This window comes from Salvelinus alpinus, chromosome 26, assembly GCF_045679555.1.
Source record: "Salvelinus alpinus chromosome 26, SLU_Salpinus.1, whole genome shotgun sequence".
NCBI classification, from domain to species: Eukaryota; Metazoa; Chordata; class Actinopteri; order Salmoniformes; family Salmonidae; genus Salvelinus; species Salvelinus alpinus.
Window position 1 is genome coordinate 9,220,966 of NC_092111.1, and position 20,601 is coordinate 9,241,566.

The window sequence follows — 20,601 nt, forward strand, 5'->3', positions numbered from 1 at the left end:
GATGGATCGTATGCTATGTCCCTGGAGTGGGAGATTATATATAGTACATAATGGTTTGGGCTCTCGAGACCTGCTCCAGTGGCCTTTGTGAGAAATTCAATATAAACCATTTCTGAGCAACATTATATCATTGCACTCTCAGTATAGGGAGCAGTGTGAGCGAGACACGCTCAGTTTAACTACTAGATTTTTTTTTTTAAAACATGAAACTACACTTTTCCTCAATGGCCATCTTGGCTCAAGGATCCATTGGACATAAAGAAGGAATGCACTCGAGGGTAGAGCTGGAATGGTGTAAAATCCAGACAAATGATATTTCACTTCAGGGGGATAAAACGTACATTGAAATGTCATCCATACCTGCTCCCCATCTTTCCGTACAGGAACAGCGTCCGCTGCTAGAAAATAAACAAAGAAAAAAACAGAGAGAAAAACATGAAGCCAACCTTATGCAACCTTTACTGAGTAGAGCTGATAGCACTGTCGAACATTTACGCTGACGTTCACACAAAGCACTAACGTTGTATTATTATTTGCATCAGCTGTTAGCATATTTGGGGAAAACTAGTATGTCATTATTGGCCACGATCTTTAGATTCCTCTGCTGATTGTGTTCAAAAAGGTCTCGAATGACAGCTTTGTGTGGTATATAACTGCATTGTCATTAGGATGCATTTGATAGTAGGCCTACTAAATCATGCATTGAAAAACTGTTACGTTTTAATTTAGTATTAAACTATTAGTAAGACATATTATATTATTCTACCCAAAATACAGAAAATACAGTAAAGTAATATTATATTGGCACATACTGTAAATTGACACTGCATTGCGTGCCCTCTTCTCCACACAGAAATAAGCTGAAAAAAGTAATTAGTTGAGTTCAAAATCCTTAAAACACTTGTCTGTAATGTTTTATATCCTAACATCTCACTTTAATATTTTTAACAGTTAGTGTCATTTAAAAGGGCAACACACATAAAGGAACAGTATCCATCACAAAAGGGGAGTTCTGAATTGAAACACATCTTCATGACTATCTAAAGGGCCCCGTCTGAATGTGAACCCTTTTAACAGTTGGAAGTGTCCTTTAAACAAGCAACCTCCAACATAAAAGAAAGTCAAATTGAGTTCTAAGATCTGAATTGAACCACTTCTCTCTTTAACTACAGCTGAGTTGCCACCCAGGGGAACCTGGAGGCCGTTTTCCTCCATCAGACATTCACACACCAGAGACGTCTACAGCTGATGGAACTCCAAGATAACCGAGGGGAAATGAGGGTGAGGAACAGGTGGTAGCACTCGAAGAAAAAACAGAAAGGAGGACATGGAGAAAAGAAAACGGAGGTTTACTGAGATGGGGTAGAGGGAAAAAAGGAGAAAACTTCGAGAAGGATGGGGCGCTCCAGTAGACCAGTATTTGAATGGTATCAGTGAGTTTTATAGTATGTTATCAAGCCTGCATCTTAACCAATGGAATGAGGAGGTGAATGTCACCACCTCATGTGTGGTGGTCCGTCCATCTGTAAAACATGCGTATAAAAAACAGGCCCAAACACACTCATCTTAACCCCACACTTGTCTCCCTGGCCTGTCAAGAGGTCTTCAACAGCTTGGAGTAAACAGCTGTCATCTAACAGCTTGGAGAAAACTAGACAGACATACCTCTTGACCTTATAGAGAACTAAGCCTCCTCCACTTTGCTGTAGAATTTGTCTCGCTGTAGAGAATTTTCTTTCCCGCATTCGTTGTTGAACAAAAACCTCAGAGTCAGATATTGAACCGTTTGAGAGGAGAGGTAAGGTCTCAACCGTCACAGGAGTCTTATGATACAACTGTACAATTATAAAGGTGAGGAAAAGGGTAGGGTAGGACTATGTTTACAAAGTGGGCGAAATAGCAGGGGCTCGCCGCTTGCTGCACTGAGCGACTTCCGTTACGGAGCATTTATCCTACTGTGACCAACCGAGCGGAAGCCAGAAGCCGCGAGACCCGTCAAAGCAAAAGGCGGGGGAAGGGAGCATCGTCGGACACTGCCGCGATCACTCCTGACAGATCTCGTGGTTCGAAATGTTTGGGACCATCATCATCTGTCTTTTGCGATCGCTTGGGGCCGAGTGGGGCGTCTTGGTGGTGAAGCACAGTGGCTGACGTGCGCCCTGACACTGATTCAGGGCGAAGGGCAAAGTCTGACTCACCTCAGCTCCAGTACCAGTGCCGAAGGGCGTTCTAGCGGGACACCGCTACATTGTTTTGATAAAAAACTGTTGAGATATCACAAATACTGTCAACCTAATTTACAAAAGCACGGGACCCAAAATACATACCCACTGGGCACAGAAATCAACTCAACAGCTATTCCATGTTGGTTCAATGTAATTTCATTAAAATAACGTTGATTCAAACAGGGTGTTCCCAGTGGGTAACTACGAGGTAAAAAACGATTCCAAACTATTAATGGCAGAAAAATCCCTGGATATAAAACAACCAGAACTACATGCTACTAATTCAAATGGTATGTCTCAGAGATGAAGTTAATACTTATCCACCCTAAGCCATTGATGCCCAACTATAGCACGACCCATGATTCTCTCTGTCTTCTTCTCTCCATTCCACCTTTACGCTTCTCTCTCTTCCAAATCCCTTCCTCCCATCCTCTTCCCTCTCTCTCCGAGCCCCTCTCTCTCCCCTCTTCACCTATGCCCACTAGCAGTCTTCCACACTAAAAGTCAGGAGCAGCACAACCGTGACCACCTGTCAAGCAAACTACACCGACCAGTCACCTTGGCCCCATGTCCGTCACCTTGCGAGTCGTCAGTCAACTCCCGTCATCAGCCATGCGGTGTGTGTGAGACACAGCGAGTGTACTCCGCTCAATACAGAGCATCCGTCCGTCAGTCTGTCAGCACTTTTAATGAAATCAATATTGGGGGGGGGGGGGGGGGGGCAATATAACTGAATAACAAACAAGATGAGTGATGCTAAATAGTGCACAACAAGCTACAGCAGGCTTCAACAGACTGTTGAGTAGTGTGTTTGTTTCTGGGTAACTGAAGGAGACCTACAGTGGGGAGAACAAGTATTTGATACACTGCCGATTTTGCAGGTTTTCCTACTTACAAAGCATGTAGAGGTCTGTCATTTTTATCATAGGTACACTTCAACTGTGAGAGACGGAATCTAAAACAAAAATCCAGAAAATCACATTGTATGATTTTTAAATAATTAATTTGCATTTTATTGCATGACATAAGTATTTGATCACCTACCAACCAGTAAGAATTCCGGCTCTCACAGACCTGTTAGTTTTTCTTTAAGAAGCCCTCCTGTTCTCCACTCATTACCTGTATTAACTGCACCTGTTTGAACTCGTTACCTGTATAAAAGACACCTGTCCACACACTCAATCAAACAGATTCCAACCTCTCCACAATGGCCAAGACCAGAGAGCTGTGTAAGGACATCAGGGATAAAATTGTAGACCTGCACAAGGCTGGGATGGGCTGCAGGACAATAGGCAAGCAGCTTGGTGAGAAGGAAACAACTGTTGGCGCAATTATTAGAAAATGGAAGAAGTTCAAGATGACGGTCAATCACCCTCGGTCTGGGGCTCCATGCAAGATTTCACCTCGTGGGGCATCAATGATCATGAGGAAGGTGAGGGATCAGCCCAGAACTACACGGCAGGACCTGGTCAATGACCTGAAGAGAGCTGGGACCACAGTCTCAAAGAAAACCATTAGTAACACACTACGCCGTCATGGATTAAAATCCTGCAGCGCACGCAAGGTCCCCCTGCTTAAGCCAGTGCATGTCCAGGCCTGTCTGAAGTTTGCCAATGACCATCTGGATGATCCAGAGGAGGAATGGGAGAAGGTCATGTGGTCTGATGAGACAAAAATATAGCTTTTTGGTCTAACTCCACTCGCCGTGTTTGGAGGAAGAAGAAGTATGAGTACAACCCCAAGAGCACCATCCCAACCGTGAAGCATGGAGGTGGAAACATCATTCTTTGGGGATGCTTTTCTGCAAAGGGGACAGGACGACTGCACCGTATTGAGGGGAGGATGGATGGGGCCATGTATCGTGAGATCTTGGCCAACAACCTCCTTCCCTCAGTAAGAGCATTGAAGATGGGTCGTGGCTGGGTCTTCCAGCATGACAACGACACGAAGCACACAGCCATGGCAACTAAGGAGTGGCTCCGTAAGAAGCATCTCAAGGTCCTGGAGTGGCCTAGCCAGTCTCCAGACCTGAACCCAATAGAAAATCTTTGGAGGGAGCTGAAAGTCCGTATTGCCCAGCGACAGCCCCGAAACCTGAAGGATCTGGAGAAGATCTGTAGGGAGGAGTGGGCCAAAATCCCTGCTGCAGTGTGTGCAAACCTAGTCAAGAACTACAGGAAACGTATGATCTCTGTAATTGCAAACAAAGGTTTCTGTACCAAATATTAAGTTCTGCTTTTCTGATGTATCAAATACTTATGTCATGCAATAAAATGCAAATTAATTACTTAAAAATCATACAATGTGATTTTCTGGATTTTTGTTTTAGATTCCGTCTCTCATAGTTGAAGTGTACCTATGATAAAAATTACAGACCTCTACATGCTTTGTAAGTAGGAAAACCTGCAAAATCGGCAGTGTATCAAATACTTGTTCTCCCCACTGTATGTAAGAAAGGGACAGTTTCACCAATCACATGAACACACACTTTCAGTACAGATTAGAAACATAAACACCTTCAGTATACAGTAACATAAACACCTTCAGTATACAGAAACATAAACACCTTCAGTATACAGAAACATAAACACCTTCAGTATACAGAAACATTAACACCTTCAGTATACAGAAACATAAACACTTTCAGTACAGATGAGAAACATAAACACCTTCAGTATACAGAAACATAAACACCTTCAGTATACAGAAACATAAATACCTTCAGTATACAGAAACATAAACACCTTCAGTACAGATTAGAAACATAAACACCTTCAGTACAGATTAGAAACATAAACACCTTCAGTATACAGAAACATAAACACCTTCAGTATACAGAAACATAAACACCTTCAGTACAGATTAGAAACATAAACACCTTCAGTACAGATTAGAAACATAAACACCTTCAGTATACAGAAACATAAACACCTTCAGTATACAGAAACATAAACACTTTCAGTATACAGAAAAATAAACACTTTCAGTATACAGAAACATAAACACCTTCAGTATACAGAAACATAAACACTTTCAGTATACAGAAACATAAACACTTTCAGTATACAGAAACATAAACACCTTCAGTACAGATTAGAAACATAAACACTTTCAGTATACAGAAACATAAACACCTTCAGTATACAGAAACATAAACACCTTCAGTATACAGAAACATAAACACTTTCAGTATACAGAAACATAAACACTTTCAGTATACAGAAACATAAACACCTTCAGTACACAGAAACATAAACACTTTCAGTATACAGAAACATAAACACTTTCAGTATACAGAAACATAAACACCTTCAGTACACAGAAACATAAACACTTTCAGTATACAGAAACATAAACACTTTCAGTGTACAGAAACATAAACACCTTCAGTACACAGAAACATAAACACCTTCAGTATACAGAAACATAAACACCTTCAGTATACAGAAACATAAACACCTTCAGTATACAGAAACATAAACACCTTCAGTATACAGAAACATAAACACCTTCAATATACAGAAACATAAACACCTTCAATATACAGAAACACAAAACACTTTCAGTATACAGAAACATAAACACCTTCAGTATACAGAAACATAAACACCTTCAGTATACAGAAACATAAACACTTTCAGTATACAGAAACATAAACACCTTCAGTATACAGAAACATAAACACTTTCAGTATACAGAAACATAAACACCTTCAGTATACAGAAACATAAACACCTTCAGTATACAGAAACATAAACACCTTCAGTATACAGAAACATAAACACCTTCAGTACAGATTAGAAACATAAACACCTTCAGTATACAGAAACATAAACACCTTCAGTATACAGAAACATAAACACCTTCAGTATACAGAAACATAAACACCTTCAGTATACAGAAACATAAACACCTTCAGTATACAGAAACATAAACACCTTCAGTATACAGAAACATAAACACCTTCAGTATACAGAAACATAAACACTTTCAGTACAGATTAGAAACATAAACACCTTCAGTATACAGAAACATAAACACCTTCAGTATACAGAAACATAAACACTTTCAGTACAGATTAGAAACATAAACACCTTCAGTATACAGAAACATAAACACCTTCAGTATACAGAAACATAAACACCTTCAGTATACAGAAACATAAACACCTTCAGTATACAGAAACATAAACACCTTCAGTATACAGAAACATAAACACTTTCAGTACAGATTAGAAACATAAACACCTTCAGTATACAGAAACATAAACACCTTCAGTATACAGAAACATAAACACCTTCAGTATACAGAAACATAAACACCTTCAGTATACAGAAACATAAACACCTTCAGTATACAGAAACATAAACACCTTCAGTATACAGAAACATAAACACCTTCAGTATACAGAAACATAAACACCTTCAGTATACAGAAACATAAACACCTTCAGTATACAGAAACATAAACACCTTCAGTATACAGAAACATAAACACCTTCAGTATACAGAAACATAAACACCTTCAGTACAGATTAGAAACATAAACACCTTCAGTATACAGAAACATAAACACCTTCAGTACAGATTAGAAACATAAACACCTTCAGTATACAGAAACATAAACACCTTCAGTATACAGAAACATAAACACCTTCAGTATACAGAAACATAAACACCTTCAGTATACAGAAACATAAACACCTTCAGTACAGATTAGAAACATAAACACCTTCAGTATAGATGAGAAACATAAACACCTTCAGTATACAGAAACATAAACACCTTCAGTATACAGAAACATAAACACCTTCAGTACAGATGAGAAACATAAACACCTTCAGTATACAGAAACATAAACACTTTCAGTATACAGAAACATAAACACCTTCAGTATACAGAAACATAAACACCTTCAGTATACAGAAACATAAACACCTTCAGTATACAGAAACATAAACACCTTCAGTACAGATTAGAAACATAAACACTTTCAGTATACAGAAACATAAACACTTTCAGTATACAGCAACATAAACACCTTCAGTATACAGAAACATAAACACTTTCAGTATACAGAAACATAAACACCTTCAGTATACAGAAACAAAAACACTTTCAGTATACAGAAACATAAACACCTTCAGTATACAGAAACATAAATACTTTCAGTATACAGAAACATAAACACCTTCAGTACAGATTAGAAACATAAACAACTTCAGTATACAGAAACTTAAACACCTTCAGTATACAGAAACATTAACACCTTCAGTATACAGAAACATAAACACTTTCAGTACAGATTAGAAACATAAACACCTTCAGTATACAGAAACATAAACACCTTCAGTATACAGAAACATAAACACCTTCAGTATACAGAAACATAAACACCTTCAGTATACAGAAACATAAACACCTTCAGTATACAGAAACATAAACACCTTCAGTATACAGAAACATAAACACCTTCAGTATACAGAAACATTAACACCTTCAGTATACAGCAACATAAACACCTTCAGTATACAGAAACATAAACACCTTCAGTATACAGAAACATAAACACTTTCAGTATACAGAAACATAAACACCTTCAGTATACAGAAACATAAACACCTTCAGTATACAGAAACATAAACACCTTCAGTATACAGAAACATAAACACCTTCAGTACAGATTAGAAACATAAACACCTTCAGTATACAGAAACATAAACACTTTCAGTATACAGAAACATAAACACTTTCAGTATACAGAAACATAAACACTTTCAGTATACAGAAACATAAACACTTTCAGTATACAGAAACATAAACACCTTCAGTACAGATTAGAAACATAAACACCTTCAGTATACAGAAACTTAAACACCTTCAGTATACAGAAACATAAACACCTTCAGTATACAGAAACATAAACACCTTCAGTATACAGAAACATAAACACCTTCAGTATACAGAAACATAAACACCTTCAGTATACAGAAACATTAACACCTTCAGTATACAGAAACATAAACACTTTCAGTATACAGAAACATAAACACTTTCAGTATACAGAAACATAAACACCTTCAGTACAGATTAGAAACATAAACACCTTCAGTATACAGAAACTTAAACACCTTCAGTATACAGAAACATTAACACCTTCAGAATACAGAAACATTAACACCTTCAGTATACAGAAACATTAACATCTTCAGTATACAGAAACATAAACACCTTCAGTAGACAGAAACATAAACACTTTCAGTATACAGAAACATAAACACCTTCAGTAGACAGAAACATAAACACCTTCAGTATACAGAAACATAAACACCTTCAGTATACAGAAACATAAACACCTTCAGTAGACAGAAACATAAACACTTTCAGTATACAGAAACATAAACACCTTCAGTATACAGAAACATAAACACCTTCAGTATACAGAAACATAAACACCTTCAGTATACAGAAACATAAACACCTTCAGTATACAGAAACATAAACACCTTCAGTACAGATTAGAAACATAAACACCTTCAGTACAGATTAGAAACATAAACACCTTCAGTATACAGAAACATAAACACCTTCAGTATACAGAAACATAAACACCTTCAGTACAGATTAGAAACATAAACACCTTCAGTATACAGAAACATAAACACCTTCAGTATACAGAAACATAAACACTTTCAGTATACAGAAACATAAACACCTTCAGTATACAGAAACATAAACACTTTCAGTATACAGAAACATAAACACTTTCAGTATACAGAAACATAAACACCTTCAGTATACAGAAACATAAACACTTTCAGTATACAGAAACATAAACACTTTCAGTATACAGAAACATAAACACTTTCAGTATACAGAAACATAAACACTTTCAGTATACAGAAACATAAACACCTTCAGTACAGATTAGAAACATAAACACCTTCAGTATACAGAAACTTAAACACCTTCAGTATACAGAAACATTAACACCTTCAGAATACAGAAACATTAACACCTTCAGTATACAGAAACATTAACATCTTCAGTATACAGAAACATAAACACCTTCAGTAGACAGAAACATAAACACTTTCAGTATACAGAAACATAAACACCTTCAGTATACAGAAACATAAACACCTTCAGTATACAGAAACATAAACACCTTCAGTATACAGAAACATAAACACCTTCAGTATACAGAAACATTAACACCTTCAGTATACAGAAACATAAACACTTTCAGTATACAGAAACATAAACACTTTCAGTATACAGAAACATAAACACCTTCAGTACAGATTAGAAACATAAACACCTTCAGTATACAGAAACTTAAACACCTTCAGTATACAGAAACATTAACACCTTCAGTATACAGAAACATTAACACCTTCAGTATACAGAAACATTAACATCTTCAGTATACAGAAACATAAACACCTTCAGTAGACAGAAACATAAACACTTTCAGTATACAGAAACATAAACACCTTCAGTATACAGAAACATAAACACCTTCAGTATACAGAAACATAAACACCTTCAGTATACAGAAACATAAACACCTTCAGTATACAGAAACATAAACACCTTCAGTATACAGAAACATAAACACATTCAGTACAGATTAGAAACATAAACACCTTCAGTATACAGAAACATAAACACCTTCAGTATACAGAAACATAAACACCTTCAGTATACAGAAACATAAACACCTTCAGTACAGATTAGAAACATAAACACCTTCAGTATACAGAAACATAAACACCTTCAGTATACAGAAACATAAACACTTTCAGTATACAGAAACATAAACACCTTCAGTATACAGAAACATAAACACTTTCAGTATACAGAAACATAAACACTTTCAGTATACAGAAACATAAACACCTTCAGTATACAGAAACATAAACACTTTCAGTATACAGAAACATAAACACTTTCAGTATACAGAAACATAAACACTTTCAGTATACAGAAGCATAAACACTTTCAGTACAGATTAGAAACATAAACACCTTCAGTATACAGAAACATAAACACCTTCAGTATACAGAAACATAAACACTTTCAGTATACAGAAACATAAACACCTTCAGTATACAGAAACATAAACACCTTCAGTATACAGAAACATAAACACCTTCAGTATACAGAAACATAAACACTTTCAGTATACAGAAACATAAACACTTTCAGTATACAGAAACATAAACACTTTCAGTATACAGAAACATAAACACCTTCAGTATACAGAAGCATAAACACCTTCAGTATACAGAAACATAAACACCTTCAGTATACAGAAACATAAACACCTTCAGTATACAGAAACATAAACACCTTCAGTATACAGAAACATAAACACTTTCAGTACAGATTAGAAACATAAACACCTTCAGTATACAGAAACATAAACACCTTCAGTATACAGAAACATAAACACCTTCAGTATACAGAAACGTAAACACCTTCAGTACAGATTAGAAACATAAACACCTTCAGTATACAGAAACATAAACACCTTCAGTACAGATTAGAAACATAAACACCTTCAGTATACAGAAACATAAACACCTTCAGTATACAGAAACATAAACACTTTCAGTATACAGAAACATTAACACCTTCAGTATACAGAAACTTAAACACTTTCAGTATACAGAAACATAAACACTTTCAGTACAGATTAGAAACATAAACACCTTCAGTATACAGAAACATAAACACCTTCAGTATACAGAAACATAAACACTTTCAGTACAGATTAGAAACATAAACACTTTCAGTATACAGAAACATAAACACATTTTTTTATACATTTTAGTCATTTAGCAGACGCTCTTATCCAGAGCGACTTACAGTAGAGTGCATACATTTTTATTACATTTTTACATACTGAGACAAGGATATCCCTACCGGCCAAACCCTCCCTACCGGCCAAACCCTCCCTAACCCGGACGACGCTATGCCAATTGTGCGTCGCCCCACGGATCTCCCGGTTGCGGCCGGCTGCGACAGAGCCTGGGCGCGAGCCCAGCCTGGGCGCGAACCCAGAGACTCTGGTGGCGCAGCTAGCACTGCGATGCAGTGCCCTAGACCACTGCGCCACCCGGGAGATCGGTATGTTTCAGTATACAGAAACATAAACACCTTCAGTATACAGAAACATAAACACCTTCAGTACAGATTAGAAACATAAACACCTTCAGTATACAGAAACATAAACACCTTCAGTATACAGAAACATAAACACCTTCAGTATACAGAAACGTAAACACCTTCAGTACAGATTAGAAACATAAACACCTTCAGTATACAGAAACATAAACACCTTCAGTATACAGAAACATAAACACCTTCAGTATACAGAAACATAAACACCTTCAGTACAGATTAGAAACATAAACACCTTCAGTATACAGAAACATAAACACCTTCAGTATACAGAAACATAAACACCTTCAGTATACAGAAACATAAACACCTTCAGTACAGATTAGAAACATAAACACCTTCAGTATACAGAAACATAAACACCTTCAGTATACAGAAACATAAACACCTTCAGTATACAGAAACATAAACACCTTCAGTATACAGAAACGTAAACACCTTCAGTATACAGAAACATAAACACCTTCAGTACAGATTAGAAACATAAACACCTTCAGTATACAGAAACATAAACACCTTCAGTACAGATTAGAAACATAAACACTTTCAGTATACAGAAACATAAACACCTTCAGTATACAGAAACATTAACACCTTCAGTATACAGAAACATTAACACCTTCAGTATACAGAAACATTAACATCTTCAGTATACAGAAACATAAACACCTTCAGTAGACAGAAACATAAACACTTTCAGTATACAGAAACATAAACACCTTCAGTAGACAGAAACATAAACACCTTCAGTATACAGAAACATAAACACCTTCAGTATACAGAAACATAAACACCTTCAGTAGACAGAAACATAAACACTTTCAGTATACAGAAACATAAACACCTTCAGTATACAGAAACATAAACACCTTCAGTATACAGAAACATAAACACCTTCAGTATACAGAAACATAAACACCTTCAGTATACAGAAACATAAACACCTTCAGTACAGATTAGAAACATAAACACCTTCAGTACAGATTAGAAACATAAACACCTTCAGTATACAGAAACATAAACACCTTCAGTATACAGAAACATAAACACCTTCAGTACAGATTAGAAACATAAACACCTTCAGTATACAGAAACATAAACACCTTCAGTATACAGAAACATAAACACTTTCAGTATACAGAAACATAAACACCTTCAGTATACAGAAACATAAACACTTTCAGTATACAGAAACATAAACACTTTCAGTATACAGAAACATAAACACCTTCAGTATACAGAAACATAAACACTTTCAGTATACAGAAACATAAACACTTTCAGTATACAGAAACATAAACACTTTCAGTATACAGAAACATAAACACTTTCAGTATACAGAAACATAAACACCTTCAGTACAGATTAGAAACATAAACACCTTCAGTATACAGAAACTTAAACACCTTCAGTATACAGAAACATTAACACCTTCAGAATACAGAAACATTAACACCTTCAGTATACAGAAACATTAACATCTTCAGTATACAGAAACATAAACACCTTCAGTAGACAGAAACATAAACACTTTCAGTATACAGAAACATAAACACCTTCAGTATACAGAAACATAAACACCTTCAGTATACAGAAACATAAACACCTTCAGTATACAGAAACATAAACACCTTCAGTATACAGAAACATTAACACCTTCAGTATACAGAAACATAAACACTTTCAGTATACAGAAACATAAACACTTTCAGTATACAGAAACATAAACACCTTCAGTACAGATTAGAAACATAAACACCTTCAGTATACAGAAACTTAAACACCTTCAGTATACAGAAACATTAACACCTTCAGTATACAGAAACATTAACACCTTCAGTATACAGAAACATTAACATCTTCAGTATACAGAAACATAAACACCTTCAGTAGACAGAAACATAAACACTTTCAGTATACAGAAACATAAACACCTTCAGTATACAGAAACATAAACACCTTCAGTATACAGAAACATAAACACCTTCAGTATACAGAAACATAAACACCTTCAGTATACAGAAACATAAACACCTTCAGTATACAGAAACATAAACACATTCAGTACAGATTAGAAACATAAACACCTTCAGTATACAGAAACATAAACACCTTCAGTATACAGAAACATAAACACCTTCAGTATACAGAAACATAAACACCTTCAGTACAGATTAGAAACATAAACACCTTCAGTATACAGAAACATAAACACCTTCAGTATACAGAAACATAAACACTTTCAGTATACAGAAACATAAACACCTTCAGTATACAGAAACATAAACACTTTCAGTATACAGAAACATAAACACTTTCAGTATACAGAAACATAAACACCTTCAGTATACAGAAACATAAACACTTTCAGTATACAGAAACATAAACACTTTCAGTATACAGAAACATAAACACTTTCAGTATACAGAAACATAAACACTTTCAGTACAGATTAGAAACATAAACACCTTCAGTATACAGAAACATAAACACCTTCAGTATACAGAAACATAAACACTTTCAGTATACAGAAACATAAACACCTTCAGTATACAGAAACATAAACACCTTCAGTATACAGAAACATAAACACCTTCAGTATACAGAAACATAAACACTTTCAGTATACAGAAACATAAACACTTTCAGTATACAGAAACATAAACACTTTCAGTATACAGAAACATAAACACCTTCAGTATACAGAAGCATAAACACCTTCAGTATACAGAAACATAAACACCTTCAGTATACAGAAACATAAACACCTTCAGTATACAGAAACATAAACACCTTCAGTATACAGAAACATAAACACTTTCAGTACAGATTAGAAACATAAACACCTTCAGTATACAGAAACATAAACACCTTCAGTATACAGAAACATAAACACCTTCAGTATACAGAAACGTAAACACCTTCAGTACAGATTAGAAACATAAACACCTTCAGTATACAGAAACATAAACACCTTCAGTACAGATTAGAAACATAAACACCTTCAGTATACAGAAATATAAACACCTTCAGTATACAGAAACATAAACACTTTCAGTATACAGAAACATTAACACCTTCAGTATACAGAAACTTAAACACTTTCAGTATACAGAAACATAAACACTTTCAGTACAGATTAGAAACATAAACACCTTCAGTATACAGAAACATAAACACCTTCAGTATACAGAAACATAAACACTTTCAGTACAGATTAGAAACATAAACACTTTCAGTATACAGAAACATAAACACATTTTTTTATACATTTTAGTCATTTAGCAGACGCTCTTATCCAGAGCGACTTACAGTAGAGTGCATACATTTTTATTACATTTTTACATACTGAGACAAGGATATCCCTACCGGCCAAACCCTCCCTACCGGCCAAACCCTCCCTAACCCGGACGACGCTATGCCAATTGTGCGTCGCCCCACGGATCTCCCGGTTGCGGCCGGCTGCGACAGAGCCTGGGCGCGAGCCCAGCCTGGGCGCGAACCCAGAGACTCTGGTGGCGCAGCTAGCACTGCGATGCAGTGCCCTAGACCACTGCGCCACCCGGGAGATCGGTATGTTTCAGTATACAGAAACATAAACACCTTCAGTATACAGAAACATAAACACCTTCAGTACAGATTAGAAACATAAACACCTTCAGTATACAGAAACATAAACACCTTCAGTATACAGAAACATAAACACCTTCAGTATACAGAAACGTAAACACCTTCAGTACAGATTAGAAACATAAACACCTTCAGTATACAGAAACATAAACACCTTCAGTATACAGAAACATAAACACCTTCAGTATACAGAAACTTAAACACCTTCAGTACAGATTAGAAACATAAACACCTTCAGTATACAGAAACATAAACACCTTCAGTATACAGAAACATAAACACCTTCAGTATACAGAAACGTAAACACCTTCAGTACAGATTAGAAACATAAACACCTTCAGTATACAGAAACATAAACACCTTCAGTATACAGAAACATAAACACCTTCAGTATACAGAAACATAAACACCTTCAGTATACAGAAACGTAAACACCTTCAGTATACAGAAACATAAACACCTTCAGTACAGATTAGAAACATAAACACCTTCAGTATACAGAAACATAAACACCTTCAGTACAGATTAGAAACATAAACACTTTCAGTATACAGAAACATAAACACCTTCAGTATACAGAAACATTAACACCTTCAGTATACAGAAACATTAACACCTTCAGTATACAGAAACATAAACACCTTCAGTATACAGAAACATAAACACTTTCAGTATACAGAAACATAAACACATTCAGTACAGATTAGAAACATAAACACCTTCAGTATACAGAAACATAAACACCTTCAGTATACAGAAACATAAACACCTTCAGTATACAGAAACATAAACAAATTCAGTACAGATTAGAAACATAAACACCTTCAGTATACAGAAACATAAACACCTTCAGTATACAGAAACATAAACACTTTCAGTATACAGAAACATAAACACCTTCAGTATACAGAAACATAAACACTTTCAGTATACAGAAACATAAACACTTTCAGTATACAGAAACATAAACACCTTCAGTATACAGAAACATAAACACTTTCAGTATACAGAAACATAAACACTTTCAGTATACAGAAACATAAACACTTTCAGTATACAGAAACATAAACACTTTCAGTACAGATTAGAAACATAAACACCTTCAGTATACAGAAACATAAACACCTTCAGTATACAGAAACATAACACTTCAGATACAGAAACATAACACCTTCAGTATACAGAAACATAAACACCTTCAGTATACAGAAACATAAACACCTTCAGTATACAGAAACATAAACACTTTCAGTATACAGAAACATAAACACCTTCAGTATACAGAAACATAAACACCTTCAGTATACAGAAACATAAACACCTTCAGTATACAGAAACATAAACACCTTCAGTACAGATTAGAAACATAAACACCTTCAGTATACAGAAACATAAACACCTTCAGTATACAGAAACATAAACACCTTCAGTATACAGAAACGTAAACACCTTCAGTACAGATTAGAAACATAAACACCTTCAGTATACAGAAACATAAACACCTTCAGTATACAGAAACATAAACACCTTCAGTATACAGAAACATAAACACCTTCAGTATACAGAAACGTAAACACCTTCAGTATACAGAAACATAAACACCTTCAGTACAGATTAGAAACATAAACACCTTCAGTATACAGAAACATAAACACCTTCAGTACAGATTAGAAACATAAACACTTTCAGTATACAGAAACATAAACACCTTCAGTATACAGAAACATTAACACCTTCAGTATACAGAAACATTAACACCTTCAGTATACAGAAACATAAACACCTTCAGTATACAGAAACATAAACACTTTCAGTATACAGAAACATAAACACATTCAGTATAGATTAGAAACATAAACACCTTCAGTATACAGAAACATAAACACCTTCAGTATACAGAAACATAAACACCTTCAGTATACAGAAACATAAACAAATTCAGTACAGATTAGAAACATAAACACCTTCAGTATACAGAAACATAAACACCTTCAGTATACAGAAACATAAACACTTTCAGTATACAGAAACATAAACACCTTCAGTATACAGAAACATAAACACTTTCAGTATACAGAAACATAAACACTTTCAGTATACAGAAACATAAACACCTTCAGTATACAGAAACATAAACACTTTCAGTATACAGAAACATAAACACTTTCAGTATACAGAAACATAAACACTTTCAGTATACAGAAACATAAACACTTTCAGTACAGATTAGAAACATAAACACCTTCAGTATACAGAAACATAAACACTTTCAGTATACAGAAACATAAACACCTTCAGTATACAGAAACATAAACACCTTCAGTATACAGAAACATAAACACCTTCAGTATACAGAAACATAAACACTTTCAGTATACAGAAACATAAACACTTTCAGTATACAGAAACATAAACACTTTCAGTATACAGAAACATAAACACCTTCAGTATACAGAAGCATAAACACCTTCAGTATACAGAAACATAAACACCTTCAGTATACAGAAACATAAACACCTTCAGTATACAGAAACATAAACACCTTCAGTATACAGAAACATAAACACTTTCAGTACAGATTAGAAACATAAACACCTTCAGTATACAGAAACATAAACACCTTCAGTATACAGAAACATAAACACCTTCAGTATACAGAAACGTAAACACCTTCAGTACAGATTAGAAACATAAACACCTTCAGTATACAGAAACATAAACACCTTCAGTACAGATTAGAAACATAAACACCTTCAGTATACAGAAATATAAACACCTTCAGTATACAGAAACATAAACACTTTCAGTATACAGAAACATTAACACCTTCAGTATACAGAAACTTAAACACTTTCAGTATACAGAAACATAAACACTTTCAGTACAGATTAGAAACATAAACACCTTCAGTATACAGAAACATAAACACCTTCAGTATACAGAAACATAAACACCTTCAGTATACAGAAACATAAACACTTTCAGTACAGATTAGAAACATAAACACTTTCAGTACAGATTAGAAACAGAAACATTCAGAACACATTTTTTTATACATTTTAGTCATTTAGCAGACGCTCTTATCCAGAGCGACTTACAGTAGAGTGCATACATTTTTATTACATTTTTACATACTGAGACAAGGATATCCCTACCGGCCAAACCCTCCCTACCGGCCAAACCCTCCCTAACCCGGACGACGCTATGCCAATTGTGCGTCGCCCCACGGATCTCCCGGTTGCGGCCGGCTGCGACAGAGCCTGGGCGCGAGCCCAGCCTGGGCGCGAACCCAGAGACTCTGGTGGCGCAGCTAGCACTGCGATGCAGTGCCCTAGACCACTGCGCCACCCGGGAGATCGGTATGTTTCAGTATACAGAAACATAAACACCTTCAGTATACAGAAACATAAACACCTTCAGTACAGATTAGAAACATAAACACCTTCAGTATACAGAAACATAAACACCTTCAGTATACAGAAACATAAACACCTTCAGTATACAGAAACGTAAACACCTTCAGTACAGATTAGAAACATAAACACCTTCAGTATACAGAAACATAAACACCTTCAGTATACAGAAACATAAACACCTTCAGTATACAGAAACTTAAACACCTTCAGTACAGATTAGAAACATAAACACCTTCAGTATACAGAAACATAAACACCTTCAGTATACAGAAACATAAACACCTTCAGTATACAGAAACGTAAACACCTTCAGTACAGATTAGAAACATAAACACCTTCAGTATACAGAAACATAAACACCTTCAGTATACAGAAACATAAACACCTTCAGTATACAGAAACATAAACACCTTCAGTATACAGAAACGTAAACACCTTCAGTATACAGAAACATAAACACCTTCAGTACAGATTAGAAACATAAACACCTTCAGTATACAGAAACATAAACACCTTCAGTACAGATTAGAAACATAAACACTTTCAGTATACAGAAACATAAACACCTTCAGTATACAGAAACATTAACACCTTCAGTATACAGAAACATTAACACCTTCAGTATACAGAAACATAAACACCTTCAGTATACAGAAACATAAACACTTTCAGTATACAGAAACATAAACACATTCAGTACAGATTAGAAACATAAACACCTTCAGTATACAGAAACATAAACACCTTCAGTATACAGAAACATAAACACCTTCAGTATACAGAAACATAAACAAATTCAGTACAGATTAGAAACATAAACACCTTCAGTATACAGAAACATAAACACCTTCAGTATACAGAAACATAAACACTTTCAGTATACAGAAACATAAACACCTTCAGTATACAGAAACATAAACACTTTCAGTATACAGAAACATAAACACTTTCAGTATACAGAAACATAAACACCTTCAGTATACAGAAACATAAACACTTTCAGTATACAGAAACATAAACACTTTCAGTATACAGAAACATAAACACTTTCAGTATACAGAAACATAAACACTTTCAGTACAGATTAGAAACATAAACACCTTCAGTATACAGAAACATAAACACCTTCAGTATACAGAAACATAAACACTTTCAGTATACAGAAACATAAACACCTTCAGTATACAGAAACATAAACACCTTCAGTATACAGAAACATAAACACCTTCAGTATACAGAAACATAAACACCTTCAGTATACAGAAACGTAAACACCTTCAGTACAGATTAGAAACATAAACACCTTCAGTATACAGAAACATAAACACCTTCAGTATACAGAAACATAAACACCTTCAGTATACAGAAACTTAAACACCTTCAGTACAGATTAGAAACATAAACACCTTCAGTATACAGAAACATAAACACCTTCAGTATACAGAAACATAAACACCTTCAGTATACAGAAACGTAAACACCTTCAGTACAGATTAGAAACATAAACACCTTCAGTATACAGAAACATAAACACCTTCAGTATACAGAAACATAAACACCTTCAGTATACAGAAACATAAACACCTTCAGTATACAGAAACATAAACACCTTCAGTATACAGAAACGTAAACACCTTCAGTACAGATTAGAAACATAAACACCTTCAGTATACAGAAACATAAACACCTTCAGTACAGATTAGAAACATAAACACTTTCAGTATACAGAAACATAAACACCTTCAGTATACAGAAACATTAACACCTTCAGTATACAGAAACATTAACACCTTCAGTATACAGAAACATAAACACCTTCAGTATACAGAAACATAAACACTTTCAGTATACAGAAACATAAACACATTCAGTATAGATTAGAAACATAAACACCTTCAGTATACAGAAACATAAACACCTTCAGTATACAGAAACATAAACACCTTCAGTATACAGAAACATAAACAAATTCAGTACAGATTAGAAACATAAACACCTTCAGTATACAGAAACATAAACACCTTCAGTATACAGAAACATAAACACTTTCAGTATACAGAAACATAAACACCTTCAGTATACAGAAACATAAACACTTTCAGTATACAGAAACATAAACACTTTCAGTATACAGAAACATAA

At 35.2% G+C, this 20,601-nt stretch overlaps 1 protein-coding gene across 5 annotated transcripts in view; it reads right to left on the reverse strand.

The window, feature by feature from the left end:
- The window catches only part of LOC139554645 (protein FAM131B-like), a 45,518-nt gene that overhangs the window by 14,215 nt on the left and 10,702 nt on the right, over positions 1 to 20,601 (reverse strand). Inside the window, exons 2-3 of one of the 5 annotated variants that reach the window (XM_071367634.1) lie at positions 813 to 860; positions 361 to 395 (exon numbers count right to left, since the gene is read on the reverse strand). In XM_071367634.1, coding sequence (XP_071223735.1) covers positions 361 to 395; positions 813 to 860 — 83 coding nt within the window. Of the gene's footprint in view, positions 1 to 341; positions 399 to 812; positions 861 to 20,601 lie in introns of those variants that run through there. The other 4 variants (XM_071367633.1, XM_071367636.1, XM_071367635.1 and 1 more) reach the window with 4 other exon arrangements.